Source organism: Saccopteryx leptura, chromosome 12, assembly GCF_036850995.1.
Source record: "Saccopteryx leptura isolate mSacLep1 chromosome 12, mSacLep1_pri_phased_curated, whole genome shotgun sequence".
Lineage (NCBI taxonomy): Eukaryota > Metazoa > Chordata > Mammalia > Chiroptera > Emballonuridae > Saccopteryx > Saccopteryx leptura.
This window is the reverse complement of record NC_089514.1, coordinates 16444328-16465027: the sequence shown is the minus strand read 5'-3', so window position 1 is coordinate 16465027 and position 20700 is coordinate 16444328. Positions and strand designations below refer to the sequence as shown.

The window sequence follows — 20700 nt, the reverse complement described above, 5'->3', positions numbered from 1 at the left end:
TTAAAATACGATTTCCAGACTATTCTAGAAATAGCTTCCTAGTCCGTCTGGTGGGATTTCCAAAGTAAACATTTTCATTTTTACCAAATTTAAGTCAGGGTCACCTTAAGATGATTTCCACTTGGTTTTACAAAATATTTGCTCAATTTAAAATTATTTGTTGACGAAGAATCCTTGTTCTGAAGATGTTTTCATGCTGCTTAGTATATGTGGAAAATAAAGTTTTTTTTTAAAGCTGTAACAAAAATTAGAAGAATAAAGTTAAAGTTTTTTTTGACTTTTTTCCTCCTGTGACACAGTTAACTTTTTTCCTTTCATAAAAGTTCAGAAAGCGTTTTAAACTTTGGTACAGTGATGTTCTTGGATAATTTTAAAGCTCTTAAATCTGTATTTTTAGTGTCCTTCAAAGAACTAACATTTATGCATGTAAAGCAATATTCTAGTGTAATAAGGATAACATAAATTGGTAGGCGTTTATCTTGAAATATTTTGCAGTGGGAAAATATATTATGTAATGCAAATTATTTTTGAAGTAACGGGCAAATTTTGATTTGTTTTGCAAGTCTTCAATTGCAGGGTATCTTCAAAAGCAAAAACCACCATGCCTTTAAAGTAAATTTGATTACTAATCTGAAGCATTTGTTCTGTACGTATTTGTAGTGTTTTATATTGTGTAAATTGTGGAAGTCCTACTCTTGGGATGGCATCAATTACTGTAAAAGAACATGCACATTGTTATGAAGTATTGATTTATATAATTGATCAAAATGTGCACGAATTATCCGCTTTGGTGTAAATTTGTAAAAGTTTGAAGAGATAATTTGAAAGATGGTGTTTGTATATGATGAATTGCAAAAGACAATATAATAGAAGCAAAAGAATGAACAAATATTTTTGAGGTCTTTATTAATATGGAGTTGGAATTTTGATAACTTTATTTAGGACAAAACATGTTTGTAGGACTTGGAACATTAGGTTTAGTGTTTATTCACTGTTAACAGATGGTTAGAACCTAATTCAAGATATTGTATTGTTTTAGTTTTTCAGAAATTGTCAAAATGGATGAAGATACGCAATACAATAAAGGTACTGACATTAAAAATTATTTTTGGATGTAAAAGGTAGATGATCTTGATTAACTTCTAATTAGCTTTGTATTATGATTTGATTTTAGTTGAAGATGTGGTTGGAAGTCATGTGGAAGATGCAGTAACATTTTGGGCCCAGGTAAATAGCAGCCTGGTTGATTTCCTCTCCCATCTCTTTCTCCACTAACACAGGTCCACCCCAACAAAAACAAAAATAAAAACCCCAGAATATGTATATCATTGTCATTCTGAATTTCTAATTTTTATTGACAATTATTTAACATACAGCATTATTAGAAGACAAATGGCTACAGCTAGAATTAAATACTTGTTATTAGTAGGATGTTCATAATATACTGCATATAAGAAAACAATGTAATTGTGGTTTCAGAATTACTCTCAATTTAACACCAACAAATCAGGCTGCATAAACTAACTGAAGATGCCGAGAAACTCTTATTTGTGAAGTCACAGCTCCATCTAGTGATATTTTATAAGATTGTTTCTTGAAAGATAGTAAATTAAAAAATCTGTCATATTTTCTAATGACTTAATTTTGAATTTGAAATACATCTTTCTCATCACAGAATTGGAAGCAGTAAGGACACATTACTAAGTTTCTATTTCTAGGCTTCAAGTCAGAGGAGTTTACTCAGGTTTAAATAAGGAGCAAGGCACCGAAGTGCGTGTGTTCCGGAATTTAAGATGGTGAATCCCTCTGATGTACTCACTAATTTTTAATTTTGTGAACTACACATGGAGGGAAGGGAATGACATTCCTCTATACTTCATACAGCATGAGAACAACTTTTCATGGAGGTAGAGTGGTTGGAAATGTGGGAAATGGACTTTATGAGAAGAAAAATCATTGAAGAACGTGACTAAGCCAGAGTTCCTAAACCCGTGTAGAAAATACTTTGGAGAAGGGTGGTATTCATAGAAATAGATGCTTATGCATATATTTTCTAAAGTGCCTACATATTCTGTTTTATCCCCTTTGTATTAGTCACATCTGTGTCACTCTCAACAGTGTCTCAGGTTGGATGGTAAATAATATCGAAACTTTTTTTTTTTTTTTAATTTTTATTTATTTATTTATTTTATTTTTTTTACAGAGACAGAGAGTGAGTCACAGAGAGTGAGTCAGAGAGAGGGATAGACAGGGACAGACAGACAGGAACGGAGAGAGATGAGAAGCATCAATCATTAGTTTTTCATTGCACATTGCAACACCTTAGTTGTTCATTGATTGCCTTCTCAAACGTGCCTTGACCGCGGGCCTTCAGCAGACCGAGTAACCCATTGCTGGAGCCAGCGATCTTGGGTCCAAGTTGGTGGGCTTTTGCTCAAACCAGATGAGCCTGCGCTCAAGATGGCGACCCTTGGGGTCTCGAACCTGGGTCCTCTGCATCCCAGTCTGATGCTCTATCCACTGCGCCACCGCCTGGTCAGGCATATCGAAACTTTTTTATAGAAACAGCATTAAGCTTAAATAAGATTTTCTAGACCAGCGCTGTCCAGTAGAAATATGTGCACCACCTAATTAATTTAAAATTTAGCAGACACATAATTAAAAAGAAACAGGTGAAATCAATTTTAGTAAATATATTTTATTTAACTGAAAATATCCAAAATGTTGCCTTACCAGGTGGTGGTACAGTGGATATAGAGCAGGGGTCCCCAGACTTTTTACACAGGGGGCCAGTTCACTGTCCCTCATACCGTTGGAGGGCCGCCACATACAGTGCTCTTCTCACTGACCACCAATGAAAGAGGTACCCCTTCCAGAAGTGCAGCGAGGGCCGGATAAATGGCCTCAGGAGGCCGCATGCGGCCCGCAGGCCGTAGTTTGGGGATGCCTGATATAGAGTGTCAGAGTGGGATGCAAAGGATCCAGGTTCAAAACTTGGGGGTTGCTGGCTTGAGCATGGGGATCATAGACATAACCCCATGGTCACTGGCTTGAGCCCAAAGGTCTCTGGTTTGAAGCCCAGGGTTACTGGCTTGAGCCCAAGGTCGCTGGCTTGAGCAAGGGGTCACTTACTGCTGTAGCCCCCCAGTCAAGGCACATATGGGAAAGCAGTCAATGAACAACTAAGATGCCACAATGAAGAATTGATGCTTCTCATTTCTCTCCCTTCCTGTCTGTCTGTTCCTATCTGCCCCTCTCTCTGTCACAATACAAAAAAATCCAAAAATGTTATTTCAGAATGTAACCAGTACAAATATATTAAGATATTTTCCTTTTTAAGTTGAATTTATTACGGTGACACTGATTAACATAATTATACAGATTTCAGGTGTCCAGTGCTACAGCACATCTCTGTATACTGTGTTAAAACGATATTTTTCTTTTTTCTTACTAAGTAGTTTTTGAAATCTGGTGTCAGAAAGTTTTTCTGCAAAAGATTACATAGTAAATACTTTAACATTACATTCAGAGTCTCTGTTGGAACTGTTCAACTTTATCAACTGCCAGTACAGTGCAAAGGCAGTTGTAGACAGTATATAAACAAATAGGTGTACTTGTGATCCATTAAAAGTTTGTTTACGAAACAGGTGTCAGAGGCTGTAATTTACCAACTTTTGATTTCAGCATGAGGTTGAAGCCCTTGTAGAAATTTAGACACACTAATACAAAGGAAATGTGTCTTAAGTGGATGAGAAGATTAAGAGTTAAAACTACTAATGGCATCCATATGAATCAAATTATTATTATTATTATTATTTTTTAATATAATTTTATTTTTTTAATGGGGTGACATCAATAAATCAGGATACATATATTCAAAGATAACATGTCCAGGTTATCTTGTCGTTCAATTATGTTGCATACCCATCACCCAAAGTCAGATTGTCCTCTGTCACCTTCTATCTAGTGTTCTTTGTGTCCCTCCCCCTTTCCCTTTCCCTCGCCCCCCTCACCCCGTAACCACCACATTCTTATCGATGTCTCTTAGTCTCACTTTTATGTCCCACCTACGTATGGAATAATGCAGTTCCTGGTTTTTTCTGATTTACTTATTTCACTTCGTATAATGTTATCAAGATCCCACCATTTTGCTGTAAGTGATCCGATGTCGTCATTTCTTATGGCTGACTAGTATCCCATAGTGTATATGTGCCACATCTTCTTTATCCAGTCATCTATTTTTTTTTTTTTTTTTTTTTTTTTTTTTTTTTTTTCATTTTTCTGAAGCTGGAAACAGGGAGAGACAGTCAGACAGACTCCCGCATGCGCCCGACCGGGATCCACCCGGCACACCCACCAGGGGCGGTGCTCTGCCCCCCAGGGGGCGATGCTCTGCCCATCCTGGGCGTCGCCATATTGCGACCAGAGCCACTCTAGCGCCTGAGGCAGAGGCCACAGAGCCATGCCCAGCGCCCGGGCCATCTTTGCTCCAATGGAGCCTTGGCTGCGGGAGGGGAAGAGAGAGACAGAGAGGAAAGCGCGGCGGAGGGGTGGAGAAGCAAATGGGCGCTTCTCCTATGTGCCCTGGCCGGGAATCGAACCCGGGTCCTCCGCACGCTAGGCCGACGCTCTACCGCTGAGCCAACCGGCCAGGGCTATCCAGTCATCTATTGATGGGCTTTTTGGTTGTTTCCATGTCCTGGCCACTGTGAACAATGTTGCAATGAACATGGGGCTGCATGTGTCTTTGTGTATCAATGTTTCTGAGTTTTTGGGGTATATACCCAGTAGAGCAGGGGTCCCCAAACTACGGCCCGCGGGCCGCATGCGGCCCCCTGAGGCCATTTATCCGGCCCTCACCGCACTTCCAGAAGGGGCACCTCTTTCATTGGTGGTCAGTGAGAGGAGCATAGTTCCCATTGAAATACTGGTCAGTTTGTTGATTTAAACTTACTCGTTCTTTATTTTAAATACTGTATTTGTTCCCGTTTTGTTTTTTTACTTTAAAATATGTGCAGTGTGCACAGGGATTTGTTCATATTTTTTTTATAGTCTGTCCCTCCAACAGTCTGAGGGACAGTGAACTGGCCCCTGTGTAAAAAGTTTGGGGACCCCTGCAGTAGAGGGATTGCTGGGTCATAAGGTAGTTCTATTTTTAGTTTTTTGAGGAACCACCATACTTTCTTCCATAATGGTTGTACTACTTTACATTCCCACCAACAGTGTATGAGGGTTCCTTTTTCTCCACAGCCTCTCTAACATTTGCTATTACCTGTCTTGCTAATAATAGCTAATCTAACATGTGTGAGGTGGTATCTCATTGCAGTTTTGATTTGCATTTCTCTAATAACTAAAGAAGATGGGCATCTTTTCATATATCTGTTGGCCATTTGTATTTCTTCCTGGGAGAAGTGTCTGTTCTTGTCCATTTCCTATTTTTTTATTGGATTGTTTGTTTGTTTGTTGTTGAGTTTTATGAGTTCTTTGTATATTTTGGATATTAGGCCCTTATCTGAGCTGCTGTTTGAAAATATCATTTCCCATTTAGTTGGCTGTTTATTTTGTTACAGTTTCTCTTGCTGAGCAAAAACTTCTTAGTCTGATGTAATCCCATTGATTAATTTTTGCCTTCACTTCTCTTGCCTGTGGAGTCAAATTCATAAAATGCTCTTTAAAACCCAGGTCCATGAGTTGAGTACCTATGTCTTCTTCTATGTACTTAATTGTTTCAGGTCTTATGTTTAGATCTTTGATCCATTTTGAGTTAATTTTAGTACAGGGGGACAAACTGTAGTCCAGTTTCATTCTTTTGCATGTGGCTTTCCAGTTTTCCCAGCACCATTTATTGAAGAGGCTTTCTTTTCTCCATTGTGTGTTGTTGGCCCCTTTATCAAAAATTATTTGACTATTATATATGTGGTTTTATTTCTGGGTTTTCTATTCTGTTCCATTGGTCTGAGTGTCTATTTTTCTGCCAATAACATGCTGTTTTGATTGTCGTGGCCCTATAATATAGTTTGGAGTCAGGTATTGTAATGCCCCCAGCTTCATTCTTTTTCTTTAGGATTGCTTTGGCTATTTGGGGTTTTTTATAGTTCCATATAAATCTGATGATTTTTTGCTCTATTTCTTTAAAAAATGTCATTGGAATTTTGATGGGAATTGCATTAAATTTGTATATTGCTTTGGGTAATATGGCCATTTTGATTATATTTATTCTTCCTAACCAAGAACAAGGAATATTCTTCCATCTCATTATATCTTTTTCGATTTCCCTTAACAATGGTTTATAGTTTTCATTATATAAGTCCTTTACATTCTTTGTTATGTTTATTCCTAGATATTTTTTTTTTGTTGCAGTCGTGAAGGGGATTATTCTTTTGAGTTCGTTCTCAAATGTTTCATTGTTGGCATAGAGAAAGGCTATTGACTTCTGTATGTTAATTTTGTATCCTGCAACCTTACTGCAACTTATTGGCTTATTGTTTCTAGTAGTCTTTTTGTGGATTCTTTGGGGTTTTCGATGTATAGGATCATATCATCTGCAAAAAGTGATACCTTTACTTCTTCTTTTCCGATATGGATGCCTTTTATTTCTTTGTCTTGTCTGATTGCTCTGGCTAGAACCTCTAGTACCACATTAAATAAGAGTGGAGAGAGTGGACAACCCTGTCTTGTTCCTGATTTAAGGGGGAAAGCCTTCAGTTTTGTGCCATTTAATATGATGTTAGCTGATGGTTTATCATATATGGCCTTTATCATGTTGAGATATTTTCCTTCTATACCCATTTTGTTGAGAGTCTTAAACATAAAATTGTGTTGTATTTTATCGAATGCCTTTCCTGTGTCTATTGATAAGATCATGTGGTTTTTGTTCTTTGTTTTGTTGATATGGTGTATTATGTTAACCGTTTTACGTATGTTGAACCATCCTTGAGATTCTGGGATGAATCCCACTTGATCATGATGTATTATTTTTTTAATATGTTGTATTCGATTTGCTAGTATTTTGTTTAGTATTTTAGCATCTGTATTCATTAGAGATATTGGTCTGTAGTTTTCTTTTTTTGTGCCATCCTTGCCTGATTTTGGTATGAGGGTTATGTTGGCCTCATAAAATGTGTTTGGTAGTATTGCTTCTTCTTCAATTTTTTGGAAGACTTTGAGGAGAATAGGAACCAAGTCTTCTTTGAATGTTTGATAAAATTCGCTAGTATAGCTGTCTGGGCCTGGACTTTTATTTTTGGGGAGGTTTTTAATGGTTTTTTCTATTTCTTCTCTACTAATAGGTCTGTTTAGGCTTTCTGCTTCTTATTGACTCAGTCTAGGAAGGTTGTATTGTTCTAAGAATTTATCCATTTCTTCTAGGTTGTTGAATTTAGTGGCATAAAGTTTTTCATAGTATTCTACAATAATTCTTTGTATATCTACGGTGTCCGTGGTGATTTCTCCTCTTTCATTTTGGATTTTGTTTATATGAGTTCTTTCTCTTTTTTCCTTGGTAAATCTTGCCAAGGGTTTGTCAATTTTGTTGATCTTTTCAAAGAACCAGCTCCTTGTTTTATTAATTTTTTCTATAGTTTTTCTGTTCTCTATTTCATTTATTTCTGCTCTGATTTTTATTATCTCCTTTCTTCGGCTGGTTTTGGGTTGTCTTTGTTCTTCTTTTTCTAGTTCCTTAAGGTGTGAAGTTAAGTGGTTCACTTGGGCTCTCTCTTGTTTGTTCATATATGCCTGAAGTGATATGAACTTCCCTCTTATCACTGCTTTTGCTGCATCCCATAGATTCTGATATGTCGTATTGTCATTTTCCAAATGATTATTTTAAGAGGCAGATTGTAAAAGTGGATTGGATTGGGATGGGATGTAGATGAAGGGTAAATAGAGATTTAGAGATCTATCTGCAGGCCTAGATGGATCTGCTCATGTATATTCTGTTTTTCCGCTACTGTGAATTTCTGCCAGATAAGCCACTTACATGAAACACTTGAGGCCCAGTTGGATGTGTGGAAGCTGAAGGCATTTTAAGTATTTGACTTACACTTTTTATTTGAAAGAGCATGAATTTAGTTAATCCATATTGCTACCCAATCTTACTAGGTAGAATATTTTGATGTGTTCTGAATTTAGGTAATTTCAGGGCCTTCTTTACAAAGGCTGCTTCTAATGTGTGTTGCAGTGACTGTAAATTCAGTTCTCCTTTTTACTGTACAGTGATTCTGATATTCATCATGGTGTCAGTGTTTTCGTCATCAGAGATAATCGTGTTCTTTCTAGCCTTACTGAATATTTTGTTGATATATATATTTTAAGAACATATATGTGTATTTGTTTCTTTTGATACAACTTTAGACTTAAAGGAAAGGTATAAAATTAGTACAGGTGCTTTCTTTTTTTAAAAATTAATTTTAATGGGGTGACATTGATAAATCAGGGTACATATGTTCAGAGAAAACATCTCTAGGTTATTTTGACATTTGATTATGCTGCATTCCCATCACCCAAAGTCCAGTTGTCTTCCGTCACCTTTTAACTGGTTTTCTTTGTGCCCCTCCCTCTCCTCCCCCCCACCCCGTAACCCCCACACTCTTGTCCATATCTCTGAGTCTCATTTTTATATCCCACCTATGTATGGAATCATATAGTTCTTAGTTTTTTCTGATTTACTTATTTCGCTCAGTATAATGTTATCAAGGTCCATCCATGTTGTTGTAAATGATCCAATATCATCATTTCTTATGGCTGAGTAGTATTCCATAGTATATATGTACTAAAGCTTTATAATCCACTTGTCCACTGACGGACCCTTGGGCTGTTTCCAGATCTTCGCTATTGAGAACAATGCTGCCATAAACATGGGGGTGCATTTCTTCTTTTCAAACAGTGCTATGGTGTTCTTGGGGTATATTCCTAAAAGTGGGATGGCTGGGTCAAAAGGCAGTTCGATTTTCAATTTTTTGAGGAATCTCCATACTGTTTTCCACAGAGGCTGCACCAGTCTGCATTCCCACCAGCAGTGCAGGAGGGTTCCCTTTTCTCCACATCCTCACCAGCACTTACTCTGTGTTGTTTTGTTGATGAGCGCCATTCTGACTGGTGTGAGGTGATATCTCATTGTGGTTTTAATTTGCATTTCTCTAATGATTAGTGATGCTGAGCATTTTTTCATATACCTATTGGCCATCTGTATGTCCTCTTTGGAGAAGTATCTATTCATTTCTTTTGCCCATTTTTTGATTGGATTGTTTGTCTTTCTGGTGTTGAGTTTTACAAGTTCTTTATAAATTTTGGTTATTAACCCCTTATCAGACATACTGTCAAATATGTTCTCCCATTGTGGAGTTTGTCTTTTTATTCTGTTCTTAATTGTCTTCAGCTGTGAATAAGCTTTTTAGTTTGATATAGTCCCATTTGTTTATCCTGTCTTTTATTTCACTTGCCTGTGGAGATAAATCGGCAAATATATTGCTGCGAGAGATGTCAGAGAGCTTACTGCCTATGTTTTCTTCTAGGATGCTTATGGTTTTACGGCTTACATTTAAGTCTTTTATCCATTTTGAGTTTATTTTTGTGAATGGTGTAAGTTGGTGGTCTAGTTTCATTTTTTTGCAGGTAGCTGTCCAGTTTTCCCAACACCATTTGTTGAAGAGGCTGTCTTTACTCTAATGTATGCTCTTACCTCCTTTGTCAAATATCAGTTGTCCATAAAAGTGTGGGTTTATTTCTGGGTTCTCAGTTCTGTTCCATTGATCTATATGACTGTTCCTATGCCAGTACCAGGTTGTTTTGAGTACAGTGGCCTTGTAGTATAACTTGATAGCAGGAAGTGTGATACCTCCCACTTTATTCTTCCTTTTCAAGATTGCTGAGGCTATTCGTGTTCTCTTTTGGTTCCATATAAATTTTTGGAATATATGTTCTATATCTTTGAAGGAAGTCGTTGGTATTTTAATCAGTATTGCATTGAATTTATAAATTACTTTTGGTAATATAGACATTTTAATGATGTTTATTCTTCCTAACCCAAAGCACAGTATATGCTTTCACTTGTTTGTATCTTCCCTGGTTTCTTTTATCAATGTTTTATAATTTTCCGAGTACAAATTTTTATCTCCCTGGTTAAATTTATTCCTAGGTACTTTATTTTTTTGGTGCAATGGTAAAGGGGATTGCATCCTTAATTTCTCTTTCTGACTGTTCATTGTTAGTGTATAAAAATGCCTCTGATTTTTGAGTATTAATTTTATATCCTGCCACCTTGCTGAATTCATTTATCAGGTCTAGTAGTTTTTTGACTGAGACTTTAGGGTTTTCTATATACAATATATCATCTGTAAATAATGATAGTTTTACTACTTCTTTTCCAATTTGGATGCCTTTTATTTCTTTTTTTTTGTCTGATTGCTGTGGCTAGGACTTCCAGAACTGTGTTGAATAAGAATGGTGAAAGGGGGCACCCCTGTCTTGTTCCTGATCTTAAGGGGATTGCTTTTAATTTTTGCCCATTGAATAGGATGTTGGCTGTGGGTTTGTCATAGATGGCCTTTATCATGTTGAGGTATGTTCCCTGTATTCCCACTTTGCTGAGAGTTTTGATCATGAATGGGTGTTGGATTTTATCAAATGCTTTTTCTGCATCTATTGAAATTATCATGTGGTTTTTCTCCTTCCTTTTATGTGATGAATCACATTGATTGATTTGCGAATATTGTACTAGCCTTGCCTCCCAAGGATAAATCCCACTTGATCATGGTGTATGGTTTTTTCCATATATTGCTGGATTTGGTTTGCTAATATTTTGTTGAGGATTTTAGCATCTAAATTCATCAGGGATATTGGCCTATAATTTTTTTTCTTTTTGTGTCTTTACCTAGTTTTGGAATCAGAATTATTCTCACCTCATAAAAGGAGCTTGGAAGTCTTCCTTCCTCTTGAATTTTTTGAAATAGCTTGAGAAGGATAGGAGTTAGTTCTTCTTTGAATATTTGGTAGAATTCACTTGTGAAGCCATCAGGCCCAGGACTTTTCTTTTTTGGGAGTTTTTTGATAACTGTTTCAATCTCTTTTGTTGTAATCAGTCTGTTTAGGTTTTCTGATTCTTCCAGATTGATTTTTGGAAGTTTATATGTTTCAAGGAATTTGTCCATTTCATCTAGGTTGTCTAGTTTTTTTGTTTTTTTTAAAATTTTTTTTATATTAAAAAAATAGAAGTATCAATCATTAGTTTTTCGTTGCACATTGCAACACCTTAATTGTTCATTGATTGCCTTCTCATACGTGCCTTGACCGTGGGCCTTCAGCAGACGGAGTAACCCCTTGCTCGAGCCAGCGACCCTGGGCTCAAGCTGGTGAGATTTTGCTCAAACCAGATGAGCCCGCACTCAAGCTGGCGACCTCGGGGTCTCGAACCTTGGTCTTCCGCATCCCACTCCGATGCTCTATCCACTGTGCCACCACCCGGTCAGGCCAGGTTGTCTAGTTTTTTGTCGTACAGTTCTTCATATTATTTTCTTACAATATTTTTGTATTTTTGTTGTGTCAGTTGTTATTTCTCCACTCTCATTTCTAATTTTATTTATTTGAGTCCTCTTTTTTTCTTGGTGAGTCTGGTTAAAGGTTCATCGATCTTGTTTACCTTTTCAAAGAACCAGCTCCTGGTTTCATTGATCCTCTGTATTGTTTCTTTAGCCTCTGTGTCATTTATTTCTGCTCTGATCTTCATTATTTTCTTCCTTCTAGTAGCTCTGGGCTTTACTTCCTGTTCTTTTTCTAGTTCTTTTAGATCCAGGGTCAAGTTGTTTATTTGAGCTTTTTCTAGCTTCTTGAGGTATGCCTGTAATGCTATGAACTTCCCTCTCAGGACTTGCTTTTGCTGTGTCCCATAAATTTTGAGTTGATGTATACTCGTTATCATTCATTTCTAGGAATTTTAAAATTTCTTCTTTGATCTCATTGTTAACCCATTTGTTATTTAATAACATGTTATTTAGTTTCCAAGTGTTTGAGTATTTTTCAGTTTTTCTGTTGTGGTTGATTTCTAGTTTCATGCCATTGTGATCAGACAAAGTGCTTGATATGATTTCAATCTTCTTAAATTTGTTGAGACTGCTTTTGTGCCCTAACATGTGGTCTATCCTAGAGAATGTACCATGAGCACTTGAAAAGAATGTATATTCTGCTGCTTTAGGTTCTGAAGATATCTATAAAATCGAGTTGATCTAGTATGTCCTTTTAAGTCTGCTGTTTCTTTAATTTTCTTTCTTGAGGATCTATCTAGTGATGTTAGTGGGGTATTGAAATCCCCTACTATTATAGTACTGCTGTTGATCTCGCCCTTTAAATTCATCAAAGTCTGCTTTATATATTTAGTTGCTTCTATATTAGGTGCGTAGATATTTATAACGGTTATATCTTCCTGTTGGATTGCTCCCTTTATCATTATGTAGTGACCTTCTTTATCTCTTACTATAGTCTTTGTTTTAAAGTCCATTTTGTCTGATATAAGTATTGCTACTCCAGTTTTTTTTTCATTTCCATTTGCGTGCAATATTTTTTCCATCCTTTTATCCTCAGTCTATGTGCATCTTTTGTTTTACGGTGTGTCTCTTGTAGACAGCATATGTATGGGTCCTGTTTTCTTATCCATGCAGCTACCCTATGTCTTTTGATTGGATCATTTAATCCATTTACATTTAAGGTTATTATTGATATGTAATTGTTTATTGCCATTTTATTCTTTAAAACTGTATTCCTCTTTTGCTATATTCTTTTTCTCCTTTAATCTGTTTACAACAGGCCCCTTAGCATTTCTTGCAGCCTTGGTTTGGTTGTAGTGAATTCCTTGAGTTTTTTTTTTGTCTGGAAAGCTTTTTATTTCTCTTTCAATTTTAAACGATAGCCTTCCTGGATAAAGTAGTCTTGGTTGTAGGCTCTTGTTCTGCATTACTTTGAATATTTCTTGCCATTCCCTTCTGGCCTCAAGTGTTTCTATTGAGAAGTTGGAAGTTATCCTTATGGGGGCTCCTTTGTAGGTGATAGTCTTTTTTTCTCTAGTAGCTTTTAATATTTTCTCTTTATCACTTAGCTTTGGTATTTTAATTATGATGTGTCTTGGTGTAGATTTCTTTGGGTTTCTCTTTAATGGAGTTCTCTATGCTTCTTGAACTTGTGAGATGTTTTCCTGCCTTAATTGAGGGAAGTTTTCAGCTATGATATGATTGAACAAAGTCTCTATCCCTTGTTCTTTCTCTTCTTCTTTAGGAACTCCTATGATGTGGATGTTATTTCTCTTCATGTTGTTACAGAGCTCTCTTAAAGTTTCCTCAGACTTTTTGAGTCTTTTTTCTTTTTTCTGCTCTGCTTCCATGCCTTTTTATTTATCTTGTCCTTTAACTTGCTGATTCAATTCTCAGCTTCATCCATCCTGCTTTTAATTCCTTTCATTGTGTTCTTCATTTCTGATATTATATTTGTCATTTCTGACTGATTCTTTTTTATTATTTCACTGTCCTTTTTTATATTTGCTATTTCTTTATTTAGCTGTTCGTAATGACCATCTATTGTTCTAATATCTTTGAGCATCCTAACAATCGTTATTTTAAACTCTGCATCTGGTAATTTGGCTATATCTGACTCATTTAAGTCCTTTTCTGGGGATTTCTCTTGATTCATTTGTGTTGCATTTTTCTGCCTTCTCATTTTGTCTGTGTAAAAGAAGGTTTTGGCCACTGGAATCCACTTGGTGTGGCCTCTGTGTTCCCTAGGTGTGGTCTGTCTACAGGCCTGCCTCCCCCTCTGCTGTTACTTCCTAGGGAGTTCGGGTTTGGGTGTTGCTGGTGCCTGCCCACTGGGGCTGTTGCTGTGGTTTCTGCCTCTCCTTCAAGGGAGTGGCTGTAATCATGTGCTCGGATGTACAAGCCTCGGTGGCCTTGGCCTTCGCCCCACCCCTGTGGGTGGCATTATGCTTGGCCCTGAGGGCAGGGGTGAGCACCCTTGCTCAGTTGCGGGTCTCCACCTGATTCCGTGCTTTCGCCTTGCCCTTGCAGGAGGAGTCCGCTCGTGGAATGGCTGCAAGCCTTGGCTCCACAGGCCGGGTGGGACTGCGTGCCCACGTTCAGTAGTGGGACTCCACTTGTTCTGGGCTTTTGGCTCCACCCTCGTGGGAGGAGCCGGCTCCCAAGTCAGGCTACAAGCTTTGGTTCCGCAGGCGGGGCAAGGCTGTGCTCCTGCGCCCTTGCTCAAGGGCGGGTCTCCGCCCCTTCTGGGGCTCCTGCCCTTCCCCCACAGGCTGGATTGCAGGTGGCCCGCAGCTGGGCTTGACCACTTTTGCATGTCTCCTCCTCCCCAGCCAGGCAAGACTGAGCTCACACCTGGGCCTCAGTGGTGGCCAGCCGGCTTCCGCCCTTGCTGATAGAACCATGCTTCCGTGTCCCACCGCTGCCCACCCTTGGGGAAGCCCTCAGCCGTGTGGGTGGGGGCGCTGCAGCTCAGACCCTAACTCTCACTACTGTAGTCCTGAAAGCTCCCTCCTTCTAAGCGACTCTGTTCTGAGTGCCCCGAGAGAGCTTGTTTGGCTGGTGTCCTGCTTCCCTTTGCTGGTATTGCTGTTTCCAGGGGAAATATTCACTTCAGATTTGGGGAGTTCTCGTCTCAGGGGTTAGGGTGACTGTCTCTCAAAATGTTTCTCCCTGTGCCTCCTAGATTACACTCTCTTCCTGCTACTCCGGTCCTCTCCCTGTCCCCCGGAGTCCCAAGTAAGTAGTTGTGAGAGAGGTTTTCTGCGTGGTCCATTTAAGAAGAATCCTGGGTCTGAGAAATCAGTCTCTTTCTCACAAACAGTATCCTCTCGTTTCCAGCTAAATACTGTCCATACACCTCTTCTAGGCTCTGGGGCTGCAGGCTGGGGCTTTGTTCCTGGGATTCAGGACCCTCCCCCCTCTGCTAAACTCACTTCCCACCACGCAAGTCTCCCCTGGCTGCCGTTCGCTCCAGGGAGCTGGGAAGCCCTCTTTGTGTTTCCGCTTTTCCTACCAGTCTCAGTGTGCCTTTTTCAGTGTTCCTTGGTTGAAGAGTCCTCTTAGTTTAGTCCAAAGTTGGTTGTTCCAGATGATGGTTCTTAAAATTAGTTTGTAATCTACTTTGGTTCTGGGAGGTGGAAGTTGGTACGTCCGCCTACTCCATCGCCATCTTGTCTCCCTCTGTCATAATAATTTTTGATACAGATGCTGGGCTCCGCCTTTTGGGGTGGCTGTCTGGCCCGGCATGGGGTTCCAGCGGCAGGACCTCCACTCTGCAGGGCTTTCCTTTGCCACCTGCCCCTCTACCACTTCCACCAGCTTCTCACAGGTGCTTTCTTTATACCCTCATCCAGCTTCTCTTAATGCTAACATTTTATATAACCATAGTATAATTATCAAAGCCAGGAAGTTAACATTGTTATTAACTATAACCCTTATTCAGATTTCCCCAGTTTTTTATTGTCTTTTTTGTGTTCAAAGTTCAATTCAGAATTCCACATTGTTAATTGAGCATCGTGTATTCTTAAGCACTACAATCTTTGATAGTTTTTTTATTTATCCTTGTATTTTATGACTTTGACATTTTTGATGTGTGCTGGTCAGTTATTTTATAGAGTATCCCTCAGTTTGAATTTGTTTGATGATTTCTCATAGATTGGCAGCAATATTGCAGAAGAGATGTGTCCTGTTCAGTGCATCATATTGGGGTTGCGTAATGTTGATATATCACATTATTGATGATGTTAATCTTGATCCACTTGGTTAGGGTGGTAACTGCTCGGTTTCTTTACTGAAAACTTACTGTTTTTCCTTTTGTAATTATTAACCCTCTGAGTTGTATGAATGTTCATGTACACCCTTGTGCCTCCTGACCATCCAGAGTACGATCGTACAAAAATTATTTTTAAAATATCTTAGGCAACATTTAAAAAAGACAAATTATGTTCTTGTTTCCATAAATTGGTTATCAAACAAACATTTTAAGTTAATAAAACTGGAACTAATTTCATTTTTTTTTGTGTATTTTTTTGAAGTTAGAAGTGTGGAGGCAGTCAGACAGACTCCCACATATGCCCAACCAGGATCCACCCGGCATGCTCCCAAGGAGGTGATGCTCTGCTCATCTGGGGCGTTGGTCCTTTGTGACCAGAACCATTCTAGCACCTGAGGCAGAGGCCATGGAGCCATCCTCAGTGCCCGAGCCAACTTTGCTCCCAATGGAGCCGTGGCTGCGGGAGGGGAAGAGGGATATAGAGAAGGAGGAGAGGGGGAAGGGCGGAGAAACAGATGGGTGCTTCTCCTGTGTGCCCTGACCAGGAATTGAACCCTGGACTTCCACACTCCGGGATGATGCTCTACCACTGAGCCAACCAGCCAGGGCTAATTTCAGTTTTTGAAAAAAGAACCCACCTCACTCCTGGGGGTCAGTGAGCATTGAAAAAAAACTGACTACTCAAGGGGTTAAATGTTTCTTCAACTCTTCATCCAGAAATTTTATTATTTATTAATATGGTGTTACCTAATGATAATTTTCTATTTCATTCCTTCTACATTTATTAACTAGAATTCTGTAAAGAAGAGCTGTCTATTCTCCATTTATTTGTTTTTTGAATGTTTATATTAATATGGAAAGTGGATATTTAGTCTGTGGGATATGATCCAATGCTCTTATTATTTATTTTATAGTTTAATTTGTTGCAGCTTTGGCCATTAGGAAATTGTTCACATTGGTATTGTGTCCTTTAAATATAAGGTCTAACGGAAAGTTCTGTTCATTTTTGCAATAAAACAAAATATAAATTTTTCTTACCATCAATAAACTTTATTAAATAATATAATTGCCATTATTATTAATGATTTCTTGTCAGCTTGAGGGCAATTTGTATATCCCATTTTTGAAAAATGTTTTATCTTTTGATGCGAAAAATTGAACCAGTGCTTGTTTGATAACTTCTTCATTTTTGAATTTTTTGCCCTTCAAAAAATTTTGTAAGGACAAAAACAAGTGATAGTCGGAGGGTGCTAAGTCTGGGGAATATGGTGGATGCGACAGACATACTTCTGTAGCATTTCTTCCTTGTTGAAATTTGTAAAAATTACAGTGGCGTAAATGAACTTTATCAGTAGCCATGGGTACACTATTGCTTCACACATAAGACTAACGTGAATCAACGTTGTTTTAGTTAATTTGCTACATTAGTATGTATACATTAAGTGACAAAAATAGAGAGGCACACATGCGCCAAATAAACGTGCTTATGTGTCGAAACGGACAGAACTTTCTGGTAGACCTTATATATCCCCATTTATTTATTTATTTTTTTGAGCATTTCTTTATTTACTGGCACCACCAGATACTGCAGGATCATTGTTTATTTCTCTTGCTTAGCCCTGGAATCAACCACTTGAAGGAACCCTGGTTCCCTTTATTTGGGAATGGTGTTTAGAAATCAAGATTTTGGTACCAGGTGTGCTTATTGCTACTGGAATGTTTTTGCTTCTGGGGCCTCTCAGACAGAGCTAGGAAAGATAAATATGTATGAAAGCCCACTCATATACGCATGTGTATTTCTATCTTTGTGTGTCTCTCTCTTTCATATATGCATGAATACACACACATATACATAATGCACATGCTTACATGTATATGTTATGAATTTATTCTGATACCTTCCAGTTCTACTCTAATGCTGTAGGTTTATTTAGCCTTCCTTATTTGTAATTTATTTCTGCTTGTTCATTATTTACAGTATATTTACTTATTTGTTCAATCCTAGTATATACCTAAAATAGTTTTATATTGTTAATCCATGACCCTGTGAAAAATGAATTTTCTAACTAGATTACAGTATTTGTGTATAGAGGAATGTATACATTTTAAATTTTTTTTTTTTTTTTTTTAAATAAATTTTTATTAATGGTAATGGGATGACATTAATAAATCAGGGTACATATATTCAAAGAAAACATGTCTAGGTTATTTTGTCATTAAATTATGTTTAAAATTGTTTTTACATATTTCCTTTACACAACAAATAATTCACGTCATTAAATTAAAATATGCTATCCATTTTGACTAATTAGAATTTGAGTTAAAGTAAAAAAAAAAAAAGATCTAAAGTAAAACCCAGAGACAATTGTTTCAAGTTACCTCTTTATATGATTTAATAGTATTTGGTATCTTGGTTTGAATTCCAAGTAATTTGAACTCATTGGGAATTAAAATTTTTCTATTGCTTAGTCCCATTTCTTATAAAGAACTCATTGAATTATGAAAAAACATTGATGTAAGAATTTGATTTAATTTCTAATGCTCCTTATGCTTAGTAGAACTCTTAATTGTGTAACTCTATCAAATAATATTTTACTGATTTTATATTATATCTATTTTTTCTTCTAGAGCATCAATAGAAATAAGGATATTATGAAGATTGGGTGCTCACTCTCTGAAGTTTGTCCTCATGCCAATTCAGTTTTTGGGAATCTTGATCCAAAGAAAGTGAGCCACACACATTCTTGGTTATAATTATCCCATCTATCTTGTTAATCTTTTCTATATCTTAAAATGTATAGTTTTTGAAATTTTTGATATGTTTGAAAGGAAGAGGCCAAATTTTAGAATATGTGTAAACTGTAGACAATAGTAAGTTTATTCTTTCAAAAGTACTTAAGTAGACTATCAGCTGTGTACCAGGCACTGTTAGGCATTGAGTAGGCACTGGTGAACAAAGTAGAATCCTTGTGTGAAATTGAAGGAGGCATTTATACCAGTGCAGGGTTGATACCTCAGAGTAAGTGCCACTTCAGTTGTGTGTTGAGTGCCTTGCTTGTCTTACCCAGCTCCAAGCCATGGTTATTTAAATGAGGGAAGTGGAGTTCAGTATTTTGATATGGAATTAGATACAAAATAGTGTATATATGTAAAATGTACCCGTTTGTGTAGATACAAAAGTATAAACATATATCCTAGTGTATATGGAAGATTAATATAAATGTAAAACTATTTTCAGGAGACGCATGTTGAAGAGGGTTGGAAAGGAAGACATTCTTTACCCTTTTCCGTATACTTTGATTTTCTTCTAATAACATGCTTCTTTCTGTTTTATTTAAAAATAATTAAAACCCCAATGGCATATATAAAAAGGTATAAAAAGAAGAAATTTAAAAGGAAATGAGCAATGTAGCTTGGAGTTGAGCATCAGACTGGGAGATAATGCAATTTGTAAAGTTTTTAGGTTTTTTAAGCATCCATGTAGTCTGAGACTGTGTTTCATAGTGTTAAAGATGAGGGTATACCTGCTTTTTCTCTGCTGAATGCAAGATAAATTACTTGCTTAGCAAAAAATTCAAACAAGTTTCAATAGTAGACTTATTATAAGTGATTATTCACTCATCTCTGATTATCCACGAATGGATTATATTTGTAAATTTTCTTCAGTGGTTGAGTGGTTCTCTCTCTCACTATGTAGGCAGGTCATAGGCTATAAAGAGTTGAGTTGTGAGAGAAGATTGGGACCAGGTACAAGCAGATTGCTAACCACTATTCTGATCTACTTAGCATGCTTTGACTTGTTAAAATTCCAAATAATTTTACTTTCCTTTTCTCTTTGTAGATTTATGGCGGATTATTTTCTGAAGATAAATGTTGGTACAGATGCAGAGTACTGAAAATCATCAGTGATGAAAAGGCAGGAATAAATGTTCAGTTTTCTTCTCTGAGGAATATTTATTCTGGTTCTAAAATTTGAGGCTTATGTATCCCTTCATTGCTTTATTCATAGTCGTAATAATATCTGGTTCAGTGAATTTATAAATTAATTAAAGCATATGTTTCTTTTCCTAGTGAATACAAAAGAAATGAATTGCTTAAAAACATCCAGGTCAGATTCAGGAATATTCTTCTGATCATAATCACTCCAGATTGTCCAAGAACAGATTACATAATTTTTGGTGATTGTTTTTTTGTACCTCAGTTCTTAATAATTACAGTTGATTCTTGCTGAGCAACTTTTAGAAGTTTGTTCTATTAAGATTGAGTAGGAAAATAACATTTTATTGATCCTGAAGTTATCTTTATCTTTCGCTTAGTTGATGTGCATATTGTTAGTAAAGAAGATGGGCTTGCAGCTTTCTCCTGCCTTGGTTACATGTGATGAATTTTCTTTGTATATAGCTACTTTATTTTTGACTTTGTGGGAGATTTTTAATGGGATTCATGGAGCAGTGGGCTTGTTTGGTGGCAGTTCTACGTTGCAAACTGTGTGAAAGCATCTCTGTAAGCTTTCCTTTGCGGTTTTTTCAGTTGTAATTTTCCTGGATATGAAATATTTTATTATGTATATATTTTATAAATATTTTTCTTGATGTAATAAGAAGATGCAAAGATCAAACAATTTGAGTAATGTTTCAAATACTTCTTAAAAAGATCTCATTTGGCCCTGGCCGGTTGGCTCAGCGGTAGAGCATCAACCCAGTGTATGGAAGTACCAGGTTTGATTCTGGCTTAGGGCACACAGAAGAGGTGACCATATGCTTCTCCCCCACCTCTTCTCTGTCTCTCTCCCTCTTCCACAGCCATGATTCGATTGGTTTGAGCGCATTGCCCTGGGCACTGAGGATGGCTCCATGGAGCCTTCTTCTCAGGCACTAAAAATAGCTCAATTGCAAGCATGGCCCCAGATGG

General features: G+C 37.3%; 1 protein-coding gene across 2 annotated transcripts in view; it reads left to right on the top strand.

Annotated features, from left to right (window-relative positions):
* Nucleotides 1–1048: 1048 nt before the first annotated feature.
* STK31 (serine/threonine kinase 31) overlaps nucleotides 1049–20700 on the top strand; it is an 80057-nt gene continuing 60405 nt past the window's right edge. For both annotated transcript variants that reach the window (XM_066354013.1, XM_066354012.1), the window contains exons 1-4: nucleotides 1049–1086; nucleotides 1175–1227; nucleotides 18418–18516; nucleotides 19631–19705. In XM_066354013.1, coding sequence (XP_066210110.1) covers nucleotides 1059–1086; nucleotides 1175–1227; nucleotides 18418–18516; nucleotides 19631–19705 — 255 coding nt within the window. In that variant the 5' untranslated portion in view covers nucleotides 1049–1058. The remainder of the gene's footprint in view (nucleotides 1087–1174; nucleotides 1228–18417; nucleotides 18517–19630; nucleotides 19706–20700) is intronic.